Here is a 22,022-nt window from a genome sequence, read left to right on the forward strand (position 1 = left end):
CTCCCATCCTCAACGGATTAAACAAGGCAAGGGTGACAGGATGGAGAGTGTAAATATAGGCCTCATGTGATTTTGTACCCTAAACAAATTAAACTGTACCCAAAATACTACGTGAATTTGTACCCAAGAAAATGAGACAATAGATCTATAATTACCGTATTCGACCCAATAAGCGCCCATGTCCCAATAAGCACCCCCCCCCCCTTTTTCCCGGGTGCCCAAGTAAGATTTACTCACCTGTTTTTTACATACAGTCAAGAATCTTTTGTAGTCGGTTAATGAGGAGATGTTCACCAGTAAAACGTAAGTAACAGTTTATCTCTAGCCCCCCAGCAACAGAAGAATATCGATAGGCTTACTGATGAATTTACACCAATTTGACTCTGAAATGGTGCCAATAAGCGCCCACCCCTTCTGTCTTTATTTTAAGCGCCCTGGGCGCTTATTGGGTCGAATACGGTATATTATGTTTCCATGTATATTGCGAACAACTGTAGATGAGCAGAACATATAATAAAATATTTCATCAAGTTCATGATATGATTATGACTGTGATCCTCGAAACTGATTGTTGGGTTTTAATAGAAAACGGACGTCTTGTCACTGAAGAAGAGGCCAGTTAAATTGGTTAAAGCTAAGTTTATTGTATTGCTTTGATAGGAAAGTGATGGTAAATTAACTTAATGATGCTAAAATTAATGTAAATCTTTGAAAGTAATGCAAAATTATTCCAGGTAGATTACAAAATCACAGACCTGTTTGGGTACAGGATCACTTCATTTTAACTGGATTTCGTGAAACGATGAGATTAAAAAAGATTTCTTGCCTGTATGATTCCTTTTTACATTTGAAAACAAGAATTTGTTTTCTGTAACAAAACAGGTAGATCTACACGGCTCATATGTTGTCCTTAAACTAGAAAAGAATGTTAAAAATATTAACACCTCAGAAATGAGGACTTTTAGAGTTATAATTCTACCTAACTTGGCACATGGTTTGACATAGGTCTATCAACAAAAAAATCCTTGTGAAAATCTTTTTTCAGTTCTTTTGACACTGACAATTTCTGTCACTTAACCTAGGAATATTCAAGGAAAGGTATTTATGTTTTTGATTGAAAATAAGACATTCCATCACAATTCTTGTTTCATGATGGCAGGGGCACTTTTATACACACCAGCTGAGGAAGTTGTGATACTGTGATTGCATACAAGGATAAAAAAACAAGGTTTGCAGCAGTACATATATGTATGAAATAGACCACATAAGGTGAACTAAAGTCATGGGGCATACATGGATAAAATACATCTGGCAAGGGTAGTCATGTATACAGGACATTTCTTTTGGAACATAACAAGGACCTATTTTGATTGGACAGAGCTCCAGATAAGCTGTGTATCTGCGTAAAATACGCATCAGAAATGCAGAAATACGCAGTAAAATAAAATCCAAGTGTATCAAATACGCAACGAACATTACAGATATGCTACAAAAATAAAACTTTGCGTATCATCAAAATATTTTGAAGTAACCCTGCGTATTCGATTAGCAAATCAGCAACTTATTTTGAAATTATAAACGGGCATTCCGTCAACCTTGTCAAACTCCACGATGACAGTTACATCATGATCATTTGCCATCACACTTTCTTGTGGAAGTATCGTGGTATTTTTGAGTCCTATAAAGCTCTCGAACCCACAGGACACCAGTTTGCAGGGACTAGATGAATAGTGTTTTTAAATATTTAACTTAAATACCCACATGTGTAAAAACTAGTAGGTAACAGAAATTTGAATATTCAGATAGAATTACTGATACCCAATGATTTTAAAATGCATGGGTAAAATACCCACAGCCCCAAAAGCTTATCTGGAGCTCTGCTGGATATTCTGAAACCCATCAAATGATCAAGGATGTCAGATCCAAGGCTGGGGATGATCTGCATTTATTTCAATTTTGTTATACATCACACTGACTGATAGACAAGAACCTGTTGACCACAGTCCACAAAGGTTCATGTTCCTTCAGGGCCATGAGGCTCACTGTCAGACATCCGAACATACTGCAACAAACCTGGAAAGTCCTGCCAGACTAATTACCCATTACAGTAAACTACGGTTATAACGAACTCAAAAGGACCACTGATTTTAGTTTGATATAACCGTAGTTCGTTATGAGCATTTATCATCCAAAACTGGCTCCCACAGGAGATATCGCTTGGATGAGATCAAGCGATATCTACACTGTAGATATCGCTTTTGCGATATCTACACTGTAGATATCGCTGCAATGAAATTACATCACAATGCTTTGCAGACCATTGTGACATCACTGGTTACCATGACGTCACAATCAAATGACATCACTAATGGCTCTGCTACTGAAGCTGTTTGCAGTACTTTTTACACTGAAGACACTGCTAATTACTGTCTACAAATTGAAAAAGTTGAAAGAATGATGTTGGATGATAAATAAAATCTCACCCTCGTGTCTTTTGATATCAAATATATCAACACGAGTTGATAAAAGTGGAAAAATCCGAGGCTTGCCGATCCAAAACTGGCTCCCACAGGAGATATCGATTGGGTGAGATCAAGGGATATCTTTACTGTAGATCTATATCGCTGCAATGAAATTGCATCACAATGCTTTGCAGACCATTGTGACGTCGTTGGTTACCATGACGTCACAATCAAATGACATCACCAATGGCTCTACTACTGAAGCTGTTAGCAGTACTTTTTACACTTAAGACACTGCTTATTACTGAAAAAGTTGGAAGAATGATGTTGGATGATGTTGGATGATAAATAAAATCTCACCCAAGTGTCTTTTGATATCCAATATATCAACACTCGTTGATAAAAGTGGAAAAAAATCCTCGGCAAGCCTCGGAGTTTTCCCACTTTTATCAACTCGTGTTGATATATTGGATATCAAAAGACACTCGGGTGAGATTCTCTATATATACAGCATCTATACAGCAAATGGCCAGGACCAAAAATATGTTGGTTATATCTGTCGTTATAAGCATGTTCGTTATAAACACAGTTTACTGTATTTCACTGTAGCGAACCCAGAAAAAATACTTAAGGTAGGATATTTTCTATGTACTCTTCTCCCACAGAACAGACCTGCAAGAAGTGTCAATGATGTGTATGTGCCCTGATCCTTTTCAAAAGATAACATTCTCTTATAAATATATGGTTAACTCACCAGCTTTAGCGCCACCTTTGTTCTTGTGATTAAACAAACAGAAATCGCATGTAATGTTACAAGAAATCACTGTATCGTATTCATATTACAATTATATTTAAGAATTCTTTTTTTTGGAAACAAACCACTTCATACACAAGATAAATGTCCATATGAGTTGTGTATTTATATGTTTATAAGGATCTTATCTATTTCTTTATTTTTTATGTGAATGCTCTAATTATGTGCCCTGTTCTTTTTTTAAAAGATAACATACTGTGATAAATTTTTGGCTACCTCACCAACTTTAGTGCCACCCTGGTATTTGTGATTAAAAAATTAAAATATATCGTGTAGTTGCCAAAAATTAATGTATCATATTCATATTACAGTTGTATTTTAGCATTGCTTTGTTTGGAAACAAACCACTTAATACACAAGACTGATGTTCATATGAGTTGTGTATGTACAGTCAAGTCTTGTTAATCCGACACTTGTTAATCCGACAATCGGCTTTATCCAACACTAATGATTGGAACCGATGAAATCAATGCTATTTAGACCTGTTAATCAGACAGTCTCGCACTCCGACTCCAACACACCTAATTTGCAACGAAATACCGAAATCACTCGTTAATCTTGTTAATCCGACACAGTGATCAGCGTACTCCGTGGTCACTTGATGCGAGACGAGTCGGCTGGTAGCTGCATATTACAAAGCTGCAGAGATAAACTTTGCTTAACAATAAACAATTAATGCTTTAAATAAAGAAAACAGGATTAATCATATGCTTAGATTACCTCAATCTCATTAAAATCAGATACAAGTTCTCGCTATCGCCAAGGACATCCCATCATAGGTCACGTCAGAAGAACCTTTCGCGAGCTATGACCGACGAACGTTTGTACTACTTAATTTTGTTTATGAGACATAATCATAAGCAACCAACCATGAGTTTAACGGGACTTGACTCTATATGTTAAGCATCTTATCTCTTTATTCATTACTCATGGTATACTAAAATTTAATAATGACATCAAATAGTTGATATTTAAGTATTGCCAAGATGAAATATAATAATTAAAGATTGATCAGTTACACTGTGCTGATGCATTCATCAATATTTAATATCCATACAAATAGTCATTGTGGAAAAATAACTACTTGATATAAAAATAGAACTTAAATGTTTAAAGCTGTAGATAATTAAGCACTTACAAATCGACCATCAATACACAATAATGGAGGTCATTTTAGTTATGGAATAAATTTATGAATGTTATATGAAATTGTTCTCAAATCATGCTTTAAGCTATAAATGTAGTATAATGTCAAAACTCATTTAAATATCCCAAATTCAATGTGACATTAATACTGAAAATATTCATGTTGTATTTTATATATATATTTGCAGATATCATGTATTTAGCAAAGTGCCCATGAATGTTATTTTGGAGCACAATTTTGTCTCACCAATTTTCTCTCACCTGTTGTGGAGGGTGTTCATTGCCGGTCAACGATATAGATCTACAGACGTTATGCGTGGGAAACAAAGCAAAACACCTGAAATTTGGATCGTTTATTGTATCCTGCAAATTTTATTTTGAATTAACCGTAATATTCTCATTACTGCAACTGACATGATGCCCTCGAAAAATAAATTATCTATTCTGTTTAACGTTTGGATAATATATTTACTGAAATGGTCTATAATTTACCATCGTGCCATTGTTTGCCGATAAGAACATAAAAAATGTATGCTCCGTTAAATTTAAGATGTCAGAGATATGATTATTGAAATAGTTGGCTCAAATTTGACAATTTATGCCGGTTCCATATATTAAAAATATTCCACATTAAATCACTAGTACAGGTAAGTTCAAGAAAATTTACAAATTTTATTTTCGTTTTGGTCTTAAACTCTGTGTGTTTAAAAAATATTAGGATATTTTTGTATAATAATGTGTATTTTTCTATCAGGAATAAATGCGAAATATTGGTTCAATCGTCCCATGTTTAATGAAGCCTCGACGTTTGAAAGCATCCACCCTCTTTACAGCGTCTTATACTAAAATTAATCCAGCAGGCAGGGGTAAGAAGTGTGAAAACTGAATAATTCAGCTGGCTAAAGGTTAAAAATTAAAGGAGAATGTCCCCCAAATCATTATCAATTATTGACCATTCATAAGGGCAATATCTGTGTCAGGTATTGACGTAGGCCAGTTTCTTGGGTCCATGAAACATGATAATGTCTGAAATGTGATCCATAATTTTTTTATTACCAATACATTGCATAAAAAATTAATTAATTAATAATTTTAAATTGATGATTTCATAAATGACAGTGAAACATGCAGCCATATTGTTAACTTTGGAGATGGTTGTGTTATCGATGCCCATGATTTTAGTCACTGGATTGTCTGGTCCATACTTGATCACTTACAAACCGTTGTCATATAGCTGGAATATTGCTGAGTGCGGCGTTGAGCAACAACCGAAGTCGTTTCCTGTGTTCTTCACCTGACAGAGAAGTCAATGGGGGTCAGTAGTATATCATTCAAATTGCAAAGAGATATTTTATACTGTTATCTATTAAACCAATAGGCAGTTGGGTGCAGAAAAAAGCATGAATAAAGAAGATCTCAGAGTTACCTCTGTTAGATTTTGGGGTATTTTGATAACTGAAATGTACCTACTTCGGTAGAAAAAAGATAACTTTCTGTTTTATTACATATACAGGGAATTTTGTGTTGACAAGTACCTGAGTATTAAAAACAGTCTCTGAAACAAAAATGTTTGAATGTCCTTCATCTACAATACTTTGACAGGTCTAGATTTCTTCAGTTTCAGGAGATGTTTTGGGATTTTTTCTAATTTATTTCAAGAAAAAGAATCTTTTCATATAAACAGAATACTTGGTGTTTTTATATACATTAAATTTTAGTCTCTGAAAAGACAATGTTTTAAAATTTTGGATTGTAATGCCTGTTGAAAATAGTAAAATGAAATGAAATAAAAAATAATTGTGGATTGCCGATTGATATTTGTGAGTAGGGAGTCCTTGAACTGCTCAGTGTTGATTGATATGAAGTGCTTGAAGGGTGAGTGAGTTAAAATTTAACTTGCATCGGCATTATTCCAGCCACATAGGGAGGTGTTTGTCATGAAGTGGATGGAACTCTGCATATTGATATAACCAACAGTTTGGTAGAACCCAGGTGCTGGGTTCTTTTGGGGGGGGGGGGGGGGGGGGGGGGCAGCTCAAAAGTTTTTATATCAGATATAAAAAAGTATTTCCTGGGGTTTTCAATCTTGGTTGAAACGTTCACAATTTAACCTCTTCTGTGTTTAGAGTGAGGCCATTATTTTCTGAATGACATTGATTAACTGTACCTTCATGCACACCGCCCCATAGTGTCGTGGGAGGAGACGGTCCCCAGCAACATGTGCTTGTCACTAGTGTTGGGAATTGGTTGCAAAATCATGATTGATCATTTGATCCTCCGACCGATTGATCATCAAAATTAATTGTTTTGTGTCATTTTGCTGTTTTTCAGTGTTAAGTTCAGTAAAAGTAGATCACGCCTTGCAAAAAAAACACGAAAACTTATTTCACCACTTTTTAAAAAAAAACCATAAAGCCAGTCGCCTCATTTAATTCTGTAATTAATAACTAGTAATTAAAACTTAATATAAGCTTAAGTGGGGGAAATTATATTATGCATCCGATTGCTCGGTTGTCTGGAGCTTCCGATCTGGTTCATTTGATTGAAAGGCGACTTCTTGTCATAAGAGCAGCGTCGGAAATAAGTTTAAATCCCTACAAGCCAGGCGGGGTGGTTCCTCGTTAATGTAACTAGCTGGTCAGTCTCCCAGACCCAAAAGAAAAAAGGAATCCAACTCAAGTCTAGAATGATTTGGCAAGTCTAGTAAGGATTGTTCCGGGCCCCATTTGGATTTTATTGTTCTTATTTTGTAGATGTATATTTTCAAATAAGGTTGCTTTGTTTCTGGGACTAAATGTCAGCCTAGTAACGAGCCCGTCTTGAAAGTTGCTGGCTTGTATTTGTGAACACAGAGGTCGAGAAGGTAACAAACAAGTTATCATTTTCCTCTGCTACTAGGATTAGTCCACTTCCAGACATCAACCAATCAGTCTCACTCCTTCAAAGTTCCTAAACACGGAGTTGATAACCAGGTACAGTTTACGTGACTTTGCAGCAAATTCACTCACGATTTGCAGTTTTAACAGTCCATCTACGCAGACTACAATAATAAGTGGCTAAGTGCTGAAATTTTATACTGGGCAGGTATCAATACATTTTACCTTTCCCGAAACAACTGTTTTTAGCCACGGGCTAGAGGGTGGCAGGTATTTTTCTTGTCTTAAATGAATCAGTGTCTGAAATAACTTACAATGTGTGAAGCCGATTTCTGGTGTCCCCCGCCTTGATATTGCTGGAATATTGCTAAAAGTGGCGTAAAACCGTTCTCACTCACTCACTGAAATAATTACCTGCCCCCCTGCCCGTGGCTGGCAACATTTCTGTCAGGCTGCATGATATTTTCCTCAACCAGCTCGACTGTCTGGCAGATAAATTTAAGACTACTTATGTGGTCAGTTTTATTCTAACTCTTTGTAGATTCTCAAGTATTTGTTTGCATTATTTCAACTGAATCAAGACATGATTTGTCTATCAGTGCTTCTGATTTTTCAATGTTTATAATGCCTGAATGCAGGCACAAAGTTTGAATATGGCTAGGCAACACGTAAGGGGCACCTGCCCCACTGAAATGATGATGATTAGGTTACTGGTTGAATGGACGTCCTCGTGCCCCGACAGTGTTTGACGGTGCTCACAATATCAATCACTTGTTTGCCTGGCATTATTCATTACAACCTAGTGTTACTTGTCTTGTTCTTGTTTGTTGTTTGTTGTTTAACGCCGCACTCAGCAATATTCCAGCTATATGACAGCGGTCTGTAAATAATCGAGTCTGGACCAGACAATCCAGTGACTGATATCATGAGCATCGATCCACGCAATTGGGATCGATGACATGCATCAACCAAGTCAGCGAGCCTGATCACCCGATCCCGTTAGGCGCCTCTTACGACAAGCATAGTCCCCTTTTACGGCAAGCATGGGTTGCTGAAGACCTATTCTACCCCGGCGTCCTCACGGGGGCTCTAGTGCTACTACTTAAACATTGCTGACTGCGGCATTAAACAACATTCACTCGCTCATGGTTCCTGAATTAATTGAAAAAGGTTTATGCCAGTGCTCCCAAACATTTAGATCGGTATTTAATTACAGCCAGCTTGAAATCTAATAAATTCCTGAGGATGGTAGGCCTGATTAAATATGCTATTTGTCAGACAGGGTTTGCTCAATACAGGGGCACAATGCCCTGCGCAAAAGGCATCGAGGGAACAGGGAAATAAGCAATCATCAAAGACTATTAAGGGGCGGTGGGGTAGCCTAGTGGTTAGAGCGTTCGCTCGTCGTGCTGAAGGCCCGGGTTCGATTCCCTACATGGGTACGAAGCCCATTTCTGGTTTCCCCCTCCATGATGTAACTGGAATATTGCTAAAACCATACTCACTCACTCACTCACTCAAAGTGAGTGAGTGAGTGAGTTGGGTTTAACGCCGCTTTTAACAGTATTCCAGTTATATCACGGCGTGTCAGCTTAATGTGGGAGGAAAGCCCGAAGTGATGCAGGTCTAAGACGTTTACCACTTCGGTGAAACCCACGAGCACGGGTATGGTGCTGACAAACCTAGAAACATAATCGGGGCGAACCGGGATTCGAACCCACAATCATAGGTTTCTGGCTTGCCCAAGGGACGCAACTCTGCACATCGAATCGCGGTGCCTTAGACGACTGGGCCACCCGTGCCCCCCCACTCACTCAAAGACTATACCTGTCCTCTGTAACGTGTATATTTTTACAGTGTTCCCAGCTTTCAGTGAGTGAGTGAGGGAGTCTGGTTTTATAACAATTTTAGCAATATTCCAGCAAAAAAAATTATCCTTTAAATAAGCTGAAAAAAGTTGGAGGAGCAAATATCTCCAAACTAAATTTTTACGGAGCCATTACCGCAAGTGTGAAGGTTCTAATACTTCTCAGACAAGTCTGTTTCAATAAACGCTATAACTCATAATTACCTTTTTCTCTACATAGCAGTCGTAGACTATTATCATAATTACCAATCTCTCAGTTTTTTTAGCAGTATTTACTAGGTAGCATATTTGTATAGTGTGAGGTATTGAATTCTAAATAGCCTGTTTAACAACTAAAACACGAGTGATTGAGAGAGTATGGTTTTAAACCGCTTTTAACAATATTCCATCAATATCATGGCGGGGGACACCAGAAATGGGCTTCACACATTGAACCCGTGTGGGGAATTGAACCCAGGTCTTTAGCATGATGAGCAAACGCTTTAACCACAAGGCTACCTCACCACCCCTTCAGTGTGACAAGCTAATGCTTTACCCCCTGGGTACCCAACTGCCCTGATTGAGTAAGGACTACAGCATCTTGCAGCCATTTGCTGCCGTCAATAAAACCTAACACACTATCACAATGGAATTGATCCATACTATTGTCATTTTGTCCAGCACCATGTTTTGTTTGAGGTTTTGCATAACTTAAGTGAATGTTCGAAATTGGTTCAAATTTATTTTTTGAGTAGGCAGCTAATCGTGCAGATTACAAGTATTAAATCTTGTAATTCTGGTTGCAATGCTGTAGCGTCATCGCAGTTAGGTGTTAAGACCTAGTTCTTGCAGATATTAATAACAATTCTATTTATAGCTGTCAGTGATGTTGGGAGTGCCTTTCTGTTAGCCTGTTACCTTCACCCAGGGTTACTAATGGCAATAGATGCCGTATCTGAAAGTACAACAGTTCAATATTTGTTATTTGATTGATGTATTTGATTAATTTTTTACTTTATTGTTTATAATTAAAGTACCCGTATACATTAACTGTCGATGGATTTCATAATTTCATGTCGTAAAGTGAGTGAGTATGGTTTTACACCACTCTTAGCAATATTCCAGCAATATCCAGCGGGGGACACCAGAAATTGGCTTCACACATTATGCCAATTTGGGGAATCGAACGCAGGTCTTTGGCTTGATGAGTAAACGCTTTAAACACTAGGCTATCATCAACCCACCATCAAGGTGAGAAAGAAAATTACTGGCATTGTGACTTTCTTCTGTTGAAGGTAATTTGGACAATAAAATTATGTTTGCCGGGGGTTGGTAATAAAGCGATTGGGGATGAAATTCCAATTAAGCTTTTATGGATAAAAGGATATTGTCCACCCACGATGGGTAAAACTGACTCAAGATTTCTTAATATGACCAGAGTTTTCAAAGATCGTATCATGCCACACTAGAATGTCACATCGCAAGATAAAATTACGGCACGTATATTGCTGCAGGGAAAAGTCGCAAAAGATCACAAATATGTTTAGGCTTGCTATTAGCATCGCGCACCCCACGTTGATGACATTGAAAGACAAGATGGCCTTCCACTCCGTAATTGTTCCTGATTAATCGTGCTCTTAAAACCCCACCCACTATCATGAATACTGTTTTTATCGTTATAAGAGCCCCTTGCGCTTAGTAAATTGACAAAGGGGGCGTTTACAAATATCAAACACAAGGAGTTAAAACCTTTTCGATAATAGCCAATTTATACCCCTCATACACTGCTGTGTTTACTTACAAAGTGTGTAATATACACAAAATACAGATTGTCAAGTCAATGTGGGGGCTTAATACAGGACCAATGAAGATCCGTGTTAGTGAGTGAGTGAGTGAGTATTGTTTTACGCCGCTTTTAGCAATATTCCAGCAATATCACGGCGGGGGACACCAGAAATGGGCTTCACACATTGTACCCATGTCGGGAATCGAACCCGGGTCTTCGGCGTGACGAGCGAACGCTTTAACCACTAGGCTACCCGACCGCCCCAGATCCGTGTTATAAAAAGGTCTTCAGCAACCCATGCTTGTCGTAAGACTAACGTGATCGGGTGGTCGGGCTCGCTGACTTGGTTGATGCATGTCATTGTACCCAATTGCGTGGATCGATGCTCATGATTTCAATCAATGTATTGCCTGGTCCTGGCTTGATTATTTAAGGATCGCCATCACATAACTGGAATATTGCTGACTGCGGCGTTAAACAACAAACAAAGCAAAACAAAGCTAAGTACATGGAGCTCTGAAAGAATACTTACAAACTGGTCCTGAAGTTGGTCAAGAGGCGCATTCTGGTTGGTTGGTTTGTTTGTTGTTTAACGCCGCACTCAGCAATATTCCGGCTATATGACGGCGGTCTGTAAATAATCGAGTCTGGACCAGACAATCCAGTGATTAATATCATGAGCATCGATCCACACAATTGGGATCGATGACATGCATCAACCAAATCAGTGAGCCTGACCACCCGATCCCGTTAGTCGCCTTTTACGACAAGCAGCGTCACCTTTTACGGCAAGCATGGGTTGCTGAAGACCTATTCTACCCCGGAATCTTCATGGGTCATTCTGGAGCGTGAATGCAACGATTGTGAAGATTGAAGATTATTGCACTTATTTAGCAATGTGCATGCAGAGTGTAGCCACTTATATAATGCCCTATTTTTTTACATGGAAACCCCACTCGGACACACTAGACTGACTCCGAACCGACCAGTCCTTGTTTTAGCCCCTGAATGCGGAGCGCCAGGTAGGGTATTAGGGCTGGGACGGGTAAATCAGGTATCTCGGGTCGGTACTGAGTAGGACCCGGGTACCGACAGGACTACCCGGACCTGTGGTTAGTCAGGTTATAGATTGTTTAATGACAAAAACTATCTATGACTCTATGGTTACAGTACAAGTCACTTATGTGTGCATTCCTTCTGATTTTTCATATGGTTGAATAAAGAAGCCCATTTCTGATGTCCCCCGCCGTGATATTGCTGGAATATTGCTAAAAGCGGCATAAAATCAAACTCACTCACTCACTCACTCACTCACTCACTCACTCACTTTATGGCCTGCAGTGAATTTCCATGTCAATTTATTTGTCACAATAAGCTGCGGTTTTGTGACTGAGGGTCTGAAGAGTTTAGTCTTGGCCTGCAGCTTCTAAAATATACAGGTCCTGACAGCAGTCTAACAGTTTTGTTTTTGTTAAAACACTGCACAGTGTGGAGAATTACGATCCTCAGTCTTGCCTTAATTATGTTTCTAGGTTTGTCAGCACCATACCTGTTCTTGTGAGTGAGAGAGTATGGTTTTACACTGCATTTAGCAATATTCCAGCAATATCACGGCGGGGGACACCAGAAATGGGCTTCACACATTGTACCCATGTCGGGAATCGAACCCGGGTCTTCGGCGTGATGAGCGGACCCTATAGCCTCAAGGCTACCCGACCGCCAACCTGTTCTTGTGGGTTTCCCTTCCCCAAAGGGGTCACCGTCTCAGACCTGCATCACTTTGGGCTTTCTCTCCCTCGTCAACTAAAATATTGTTCAAAGCAGGGTTAATACAAACTCTCAAACTGTTAGAAAAAGGTTATTCAAGAGCTATGAACTCTTACTTTATTTATTTATGATGAGACTGAAACACAATATTAAATGTATTTTATTGCCTCCAAAGAAATAACTTCTGAAAAAATATTGGTACTTGTCTAAAGGTTAATTACAAGTCATGTGGAAACACTGACAAAAAAAAAAAAAATTCCGTTTGGCCTATTGGATTTAAACAAAACACAAATGTCAAAGTTTCTTTATATCTTCCCTAGTTTTGAAGGATATTTAAAAAATATAAAATAATAATTTTGGTGTAAATAAATATTTTTTTTCTTTTGCAAAATGTTTGTTTGGCCTTAAGGTGAATCAAATGTATGTTTTGATGTTTTTGTCTTGACACCTACATGTTGAATTGTTCTATTTTCATTCTTCTGGCCATTAATTCATCTGTCTGTTGAACAATTCTAAATAAACTTGTATTTTTATAACCCAGCTGTGTTCATGTTTTAGTGGGGGCGGTCGGGTAGCCTAGTGGTTAAAGCGTTCGCTCGTTGCTCCGAAGACCCAGGTTTGATTCCAGACATGGGTACAATGTGTGAAGCCCATTTCTGGTGTCCCCCGCCATGATATTGCTGGAATATTGTTAAAAGCGGCGTAAAACCATACTCTCTCAATCACTCGTGTTTTAGTTGTTAAACAGGCTATTTAGAATTCAATACCACACACTATACAAATATGCTACCTAGTAAATACTGCTAAAAAAAATGAGAGATAGGTAATTATGATAATAGTCTACGATTGCTATGTAGAGAAAATGGTAATTATGAGTTATAGCGTTTATTGAAACAGACTTGTCTGAGAAGTATTAGAACCTTACCACTTGCGGTAATGGCTCCGTAAAAATTTAGTTTGGAGATATTTGCTCCTCCAACTTTTTTCAGCTTATTTAAAGGATAAAATTTTTGAAGGTTATTTTAAGGATATTGATAAATACCGAGCAATGGGCGGTCACTTTTAATAAATCTCGAAAACAAAATTGGTTTTGTTTGATATTCAAAATATTGATAAATACCGAGCAATGGGCGGTCTATTCAAACTCCTGCACTTTAGGCTAAAGAGGAAAAACAGAATAACACATTTATAAAATAATTTCAAGATGAAATTAGACACATCAATCTTTTCATCAGGAGGTAATGAGAAATCTATGTTTTGAAATTGCCCAAATTTTCGATGTAAAAAAAAATCATCTCAATATTGCAAAATAATTCATGTCAATGTCGTTGACACCTGATTTCACCACCGGAAGAGTTCGATAATGTCGACAATTGAAACCATACGCCAGTATTCTGAGACGAGATTCTCCAAGAGTTTTCCAGACAGTGCAGTGCCGGAGTTTTGACACGGCTGTCTGGCCTCACGGAATATTGATTTCTCGACCTAATGATTACGACATCTACAGCTTCTTCCCTCGTCTGTACAAAAACACGACAGTAAACCTCCACTGCATCAGCCAGTGGTAATGATTTCACTTAATGCTGTGCATGGAAAAAAAATTAAATTTGAAATGTATTAGCATTGCAACTGAGAACAAGGAAGGGTGATATACAGAAACCTGTGAGATAAGCTACTGAAATACATGGCCAACATTGTGTACTGCGTACCTGAATGGTTTGGATCGGAATCTAATTTCAACTGGGAAATTTCTGTCGGAATAAACTTGAGGTTTTGAGGGTACTTAGACGAAATTGAGCCTCCTCTGTTAATGTCGGATATGTTTTGTGTGTCTTTTTATTTTATTCTGATATTTTCGTAATAAATGTGAATTTTGTGTCTGAATCTGTTACAGATTAATGATATTCCCATTCATTAAGTTTTTTCACACGTAAATTCTTTGATTGAAAAATATGTCGGGTTTTGTCGTACAATCTGTTATTTTGTTATTTCATTTAATGCCGTTCTCGGTAGATTGATGTATTTAGATTTTATTATTTCTTGTTCAAGTATTCCCCCCCATTTAACAGGTGCTTGGAATTGTAATTCAGATATAACACCCCACTTAAACTTGCAGAAAAGCCAGTGTGACAGTTCTGGGAAATATTTGAAATGCTTCACTGAAAAGAATAATGAGATCCTGACTTTGTTATGAGATTAATGTCAGGCTTTGTTTTAATGAAAAGTTAGATGAGACTGTAACGTTTTATCATTATCGGAATTGACCGTGTCTTGTGGTTCATGATTGGCCAACTTCCAAGTAAGTGAAAAGACCAATAATACAAGTGGTTGTCATGGTTACACATGATCGTCTGGGTTTGGCGGCACTTCTTGTAACTCTTTAGTCTACAGATCGACTGACCAGAGCTTGAAACCGCAATCAAAATAATATAATTAAATACTCTGCTGAATTCGACCTTAACCATATTTCATTAGTATCTTTAGGGAGAACATGGTGCTATATAGGAATGAAACATGTTTGAGGACATATTCAGCGTTGTTTTGTTTAAAATATATTGGAATATACGCACAAATTGCAAGTATTTTTGGTTATGATTATTAAATATATTTTTATTCAGCATGTTCAACGTTGTATTGTTTTAAAATTTAAATATATTTGACTATACACTCAAATTGCACTTACTTTTGTTCATATATAGTATATGTAGATATAATTGTTAAATATGCTTATATTTAGCATGTTCAGCGTTCTTTTGTCATAAAATTTAATATTTAACTAAACACTCAAAATGCAAGTACTTTTGTTTATATATAGTATGTATGTATAATTGTTATATTTATTTTTATTTAGCATAATAAGAATTCTTTTGTTATAGAATTTAATATATTCGACTAAACACTCGAAAGGCAAGTACTTTTGTTTAAATATAATATGTACATATAATTGTGAAATATATTTTTATTCAGGATTCTTTATTCAGCAAATTCAGCGGGGTTTTTTTAAATTTTAAATATATTGGACTGTACACTGGAATTGCAGTACTTTTGTTTATTTGAACATTAGATAAGACATTAACATTCCATTAATGAGAAACAGCAGCAATATTCTACAAACTACATATTTATGAGCATTTAGTACGTTCTGCATATAAATTAGCTACATCATAACGATTTGAATTTAAAATTTATATTGTTAAATATATTTTATAAGCTTACCATATTTTTATTGGCTTGACTGCAGTCACTTTGATTGATTAGAAACAGAGCTACAAACGGGACTTTTTATGTACAAATTTGTAAAATGGTGTCAGACCACTGCTGACAATTTATAAAGTAAATACCGTATTCGACATAATAAGCAGCCGGCTCTAATAAGCGCCCACAGAGACATTTGCTAAGATATTGGCTAGTGAACAATTCCAATTAGCACCCCTTCCGATTGATCAATGTACACAATACTTATTTATTCGCGTATAATACGCACTCGTGTGTTATATGCACAATAATTATGGGCATTTAATTCTGGAAAAATATATCTGTCGTACATTAACATTTCAGGCTGTCAGCATACGCCACGAAATTTATCTTTCAATTCTGTTTTTTTTTCACCAAAATAACATTCTAATAAGAGCCCCCTATTACTAATTTTGAGAGTGCCCTGGGCGGTTATTTCGTCAAATACGGTACCTGTCAATGTTTTAACTGTTGGAAACCCAAAGCATTTCAGTCTTCTAACTAACGAACTCATGAAACACAGACAGACACATTGATCATCAGCCCAACTAAAATCTAAGGGATATCAGACTGGATAAAAATCTCATTGTTTATTTATTCTGGCCTTATCGTCGAAATTGGATATTGAGTTCATGGTTCTAAAAGAAATTTGTTTAAGGAAGAGAATCTGTTGATGACGTCTCTTTAATTATTTAATTGACATCCATAAATTCTCTTCCTCATCCCTTCTAAATGCCGTGCAAAGACTTGAAAATTTGTTTAATTGGTCAGGTTATTATTCTACGCTAAATAAAATCTTGCAAGTGATGGAATTGTAATATAATTCATTTTCTTTCACTGAACTCATCAGGGTACATTTGCTAATTTATCCCTTGACCCGAAGTGGGGCAAGGGATATAGGACTGAGGTTTGTCCGTCCGTCCTTCCGTCCGTGTGCTTTTCTAAGGAGACAAATTTTCTCAAAAACTATTTAAGTTAAGAAAAAAGAAATTTTACGCTGTGATGTTACTGATCATGATATTAAATGAGTTTGAAAATTGGTCAAACCATGTCAAATAATCTATTTTGTTTATGTTTCACTGAATGGAATAAATAATACATCAACTGCTGACCTGTTACTGAATTCGTGAATTAAATATTCGTATTCATAACCCTATACTCGTAATACATATCGTATTTGCCTCATAGTGTATTCGTTGCAGCCCTATTCATGATGTAAATTGTGTGTGTGGCTGATTCTACCCGCTTTGCAAGCACCTGGTATCATCACTGATTTCCAGTGATCCATTCATATATTTTTCACTCCTACTATGCCTTTTAGTTGTTGGTTGATAAGTGTGGACTTAGTTATCTCCCCTCGTAACTGGAGTGATCTCCCTTGTTGCAGGTCTCTCGATGGCCGCCTCCAAGTGTCTCACCGCAAGGGTCTGCCGCATGTTATTTACTGCCGCCTGTGGCGCTGGTCAGACCTCAACTCACACCAAGAGCTGCGAGCCATCGACAAATGCGAGTACGCATTCTTGCTGAAGAAGGACGAAGTATGTGTCAACCCCTACCACTACACAAGGGTTGAACCACCAGGTGAGTTATCTCCCCTCAGTGTTTGAAATTTTAAGACCCATCAGGAAATTCGTGCAGGTGACCCATAAGTGTTGCCTTCCCATCTTCAAAGTAACCTGCCGCATTCAGATTTTATAAACTTTGAAAAATCATGCAAAAAATATGAGACAAGTCGATTCAATTGAAATAATGTAAACAATTAATTGAGAATCTTATTATAAAATAAAACTGAATACGTAAGTAGTCTTAAAATTATTTGCCAGACAGTCGGCAGGTAGAGGAACATTTCATGTAGCCCGACAGAAAAGTTATCAGCCACGGGCAGGCAGGCAGGCAGTTATTTCGGACAGTGCGTCCTCTGATGTTGTTCGGACCATGCTCTTTTCACGGGTGTAACACAATCGTTACTAGGGCTGGGACTGGTAACTAGGGTACTCAGGTCGGGTGGGTACTGAGCGGGACCCGGGTACCCGCAGGACTACCAGGACCTATGGTTAGTTTCTCTATAACTTCACGGTTACACTACAAGTCACTAATGTTTGCATTTCTTTCTGACTATGATTGAATGAATATTTCTTGTCAGGGTTCTGGAAAAACAGTTCCCGATCAGACATTTTGTACCCAACTCTTTGAGAGTACCCGGCAGAAAATTTGGACATGTGCCAGCCCTATTCGTTACCCTCCCAGTAAGGGTGAAATGATACACCGATATTCCGATGCATCGCGATACTTGACCCACGATACGATATACGATAAACGTGGGCCCATTTATTGATACGCCACGATACGGAACGCAAATCTCAAGTACAGCGTTTCCTCGCTATTGTGCCCTTCAAAAAATCACTAACTTGGTTATAGCGCACGGTAACGCATGGCTCCCCAAAACATACTTACATTTTTAATAAGCTCAGGTTTTACACCGACAGATGTTTTTCCCCATCTCAAAAAACATTATCAGCTGATCCTCGCAAGCACATAACACCAGAAATACCTGTCAGCAAATCCGAACTGAAGTACGCAATTCAATACCATTATTATACTATCTTGTTATTAAAACGTGTTCATTATATATCTGGACTTGTGTTTGTAATATATTTTATAAATTTTATTCAAAGTTTCATTAAATATTGTTTTCATTAAGTTATGTGAAATCGTGTGTGAAGAGATACAGCAACCACGGTCAGATAACCGCTTTTGACACATTGAAACGAACTTTAGTTGCTAGAGAATGGATACATATATTAAAAATGCCATACTTTGACTCGTTAAAAGTCATATTTGTGGCAATTTCGTGAATATATGTCAACATAACGTTTTCGCAATCGAAATACATGTAGCACGGGAAGTCCCTAGGGTGACTGATCAAATTGTTCCATACGTAAACATATCCTGCAACAGCAATCTCCAGTACCAAAATGCTACACTTGTGGTTCTTATAATTTGAAATATATATATAGTAAAAGCTGCAACTAAGGTAACACGATATTGGAATATATTATTCCTGATAAAACAATAATTTCATATACAATTTCTTCGACCATTGCATCAAAATTCTTTGAAGTTGTATCACCGGTGGAGTACATTAATTATTTTCTGGTGTTTGAACTTTGAATTGTTTTTAAGGAAAGTTAGAGAAAGTTCCAACTTCAGTAGTCTTGTTATTATAAAATAATTTTGACTGTTCCAAAATCATGAAAGTTTCAATCTTGACATGCTTTAAGTCTTGTTTTATTTATCATTGCGTATCGAGATACGTATCGTATCGTGACCAGAATATCGAGATGCGTATCGTATCGTGACCTTCCCGTATCATTGCAGCCCTACCTCCCAGTATCATTGTATCATAGTATCATTGCGTTTTGCTCACAAGTACCTGGAGGTCAGAAAGATCCCAGATTGAATACAACTATTTAGAACATAGATTTGACCTATTTCACAGACAAAGACCGTTGTATAAAACTACTTCTGTAACAACACCTGTCAAAGTCCAGACCAGGAAGTTTAGGCTGGGAGGGCTGCAGGGGTCATCTCAGGTTATGTCTTACTTAAATTTTCCCCATAATGGATTAAGTTTGAATAAAACTTGTTCCTGAAGATATTTTTAAAAGGTTTGTCTCCCTTCAATGAACAAAATTGTATATTTGGTCCAGTGTTTGAAATAAGCGCCGGCCCGTAAGCCCGTGGCAGGTAGAGCTTGAGTGGGGACCATAGTTTCAAATTTGTATGCATCCTTATGGCCTGTAATAAATTTGCGTGTTAATCAATTTAATTCTCCCAGTTAGCTACAGTTTTTAAAATGAGGGCCTGAAGAGTTTAGTTAGGGCCTGCAGCTTCTATAATCTGTTGGGGCGGTCAGGTAGCCTCGTGGTTAAAGCGATTGTTTGTCACACCGAAGACCCGGGTTCGCTTCCCGACGTGGGTACAATGTGTGAAACCCATTTCTGGTGTCCCCCGCCGTGATATTGCTGGAATATTGCTAAAAGCGGCGTAAAACCATACTCACTCACTCACTCTGTGATATGTTGGTCCATATGGCAGCCTGGCATACTGATTTGGTCCCTCCCAAATTGTTGATCTCCTTTCATAGACAGAAATTGTGTGTCATGAAGCAGGCATACAATAAAATCAAACTTCCTCGCCTCCAAGAATGAGATAACAGTCCTGGATCCTTTATGTTAGACCCTCTTCCTGCCTTTATTGAGTCAGGGTCCACGGGTGTCGCAGTTGTCTGAGGTGCCTCAATTTCCTATTCAGAGTTGTCACCCTTTGGTATGCCATGAACCTGTGATTGTGGTTCTCACTCACGCAAAACTGTGTACTTTGGTTTTTGAGACGACCCCTACTTCTGACAAGCTGTCATAAAGCAGTATGAATATACACTGTCTCATGAAACACGATCATATCAACACAGAAACTCACTCACTCACGCAAAACTGTGTACTTTGGTTTTTGAGACGACCCCTACTTCTGACAAGCTGTAATAAAGCAGTATGAATATACACTGTCTCATGAAACACGATCATATCAACACAGAAACTCACTCACTCACGCAAAACTGTGTACTTTGGTTTTTGAGACGACCCCTACTTCTGACAAACTTTAATAAAGCAGTATGAATATAAACTGTCTCATGAAACACGATCATATCAACACAGAAACTCACTCACTCACGCAAAACTGTGTACTTTGGTTTTGAGACGACCCCTACTTCCTCACAAGGCAGTCAAAATGATAAACACTGTATAATAAAACAAACATTAACTTCAATAGTTCATGTTAACATTGATTGCTTCAAGCTGTAAAGTAATAAAAAATATTCTCATTAATAAAAAAATAATAGCTATTTTAATTCAAATATTTCCTCAATTAAAGTCTCTTTTTTATTTATTTTTTAAGAAACAAGTTGTTTTATTCCATTTTTATTATTCATTAGTCTGTTTATATATTTCACCCAAAAAAATCACAAAAAGTGTTTTCACTATATAGGTGTGCAAGATAGCCCAATATAGACTCCAAGAGGTCTGAAAGGGATCAATACTCCTCTGATTGCACCAGCGAGTCCACTTATTCCAGGCAGTGTTGTAAGCGCCTTCGGTTCCTTCCCGCTACTGGTGGGAGAAGAGTTCAGCAGCTTTCTCTGAAACGCCTCTTGTTTTGACACAACGCCTGAAACCTTCCAGGCCTCTGATGTAAGGGTGTGGTTTGATGCCAGTGGGTGTGGTCTGATGCCAGTGGGAGTGGTTTGACACCAGTGGGTGTAGTTTGACACCAGTGGGTGTGGTTTGACACCAGTGGGTGTGGTTTGACACCAGTGGGTGTGGTTTGACACCAGTAGGTGCAGGTTGACACCAGTGGGTGTGGTTTGACACCAGTTGGTATCGTTTGACACCAGTGGATGTGGGTTGACACCAGTGGGTGCGGTTTGACACCAGTGGGTGTGGTTTGACACCAGCTGGTGTAGTTTGACACCAGTGGGTGTAGTTTGACACCAGTGGGTATGGTTTGACACCAGTGGGTGTGGTTTGACACCAGTGGGTGTGGTTTGACACCAGTGGGTGTGGTTTGACACCAGTGGGTGTAGTTTGACACCTGTGGGTGTGGTTTGATACCAGTGGGTGTGGTTTGACACCAGTGGGTGTGGATTGACACCAGTGAGGGTGGTTTGACTCCAGTGGGTGTGGCTGATTCATGGGGATGGGTGGATTCGAAGTAGGAATGGCAGCTCCAGCAGGCGAGGTACCATACATGGCTTTGCTGTTTGTTTGTTGTTTAATGCCGCACTCAACAATATTCAAGCTATATATGATGGCGGTCAGTAACTAATCGAGTCTGGACCAATCAATCCAGGGATAGACATCATAAGCATCAATCCTTGCAATTGGATTACGATGGCATGCATCAGTGAGCCTGACCACCCGATCCTGTTAGTTGCCTCTTACAACAAGCATAATCGCCTTTTACAGCAAGCATGGGTTCCTGAAGACCTATTCTCTAACTGGGTCTTCGACGGTTATCCCGATCTCTGCCCTAT

At 38.1% G+C, this 22,022-nt stretch overlaps 1 protein-coding gene across 2 annotated transcripts in view; it reads left to right on the forward strand.

Moving 5' to 3' along the window:
• Positions 1 to 22,022, forward strand: part of LOC124117203 (mothers against decapentaplegic homolog 3-like) — an 85,955-nt gene that overhangs the window by 46,146 nt on the left and 17,787 nt on the right. For both annotated transcript variants that reach the window (XM_048380861.1, XM_048380862.1), the window contains exon 2: positions 17,319 to 17,512. In XM_048380861.1, coding sequence (XP_048236818.1) covers positions 17,319 to 17,512 — 194 coding nt within the window. The remainder of the gene's footprint in view (positions 1 to 17,318; positions 17,513 to 22,022) is intronic.

Source organism: Haliotis rufescens, unplaced genomic scaffold (assembly GCF_023055435.1).
Source record: "Haliotis rufescens isolate VD_foot unplaced genomic scaffold, xgHalRufe1.0.p SCAF_33, whole genome shotgun sequence".
In the NCBI taxonomy this organism is placed as follows: domain Eukaryota; kingdom Metazoa; phylum Mollusca; class Gastropoda; order Lepetellida; family Haliotidae; genus Haliotis; species Haliotis rufescens.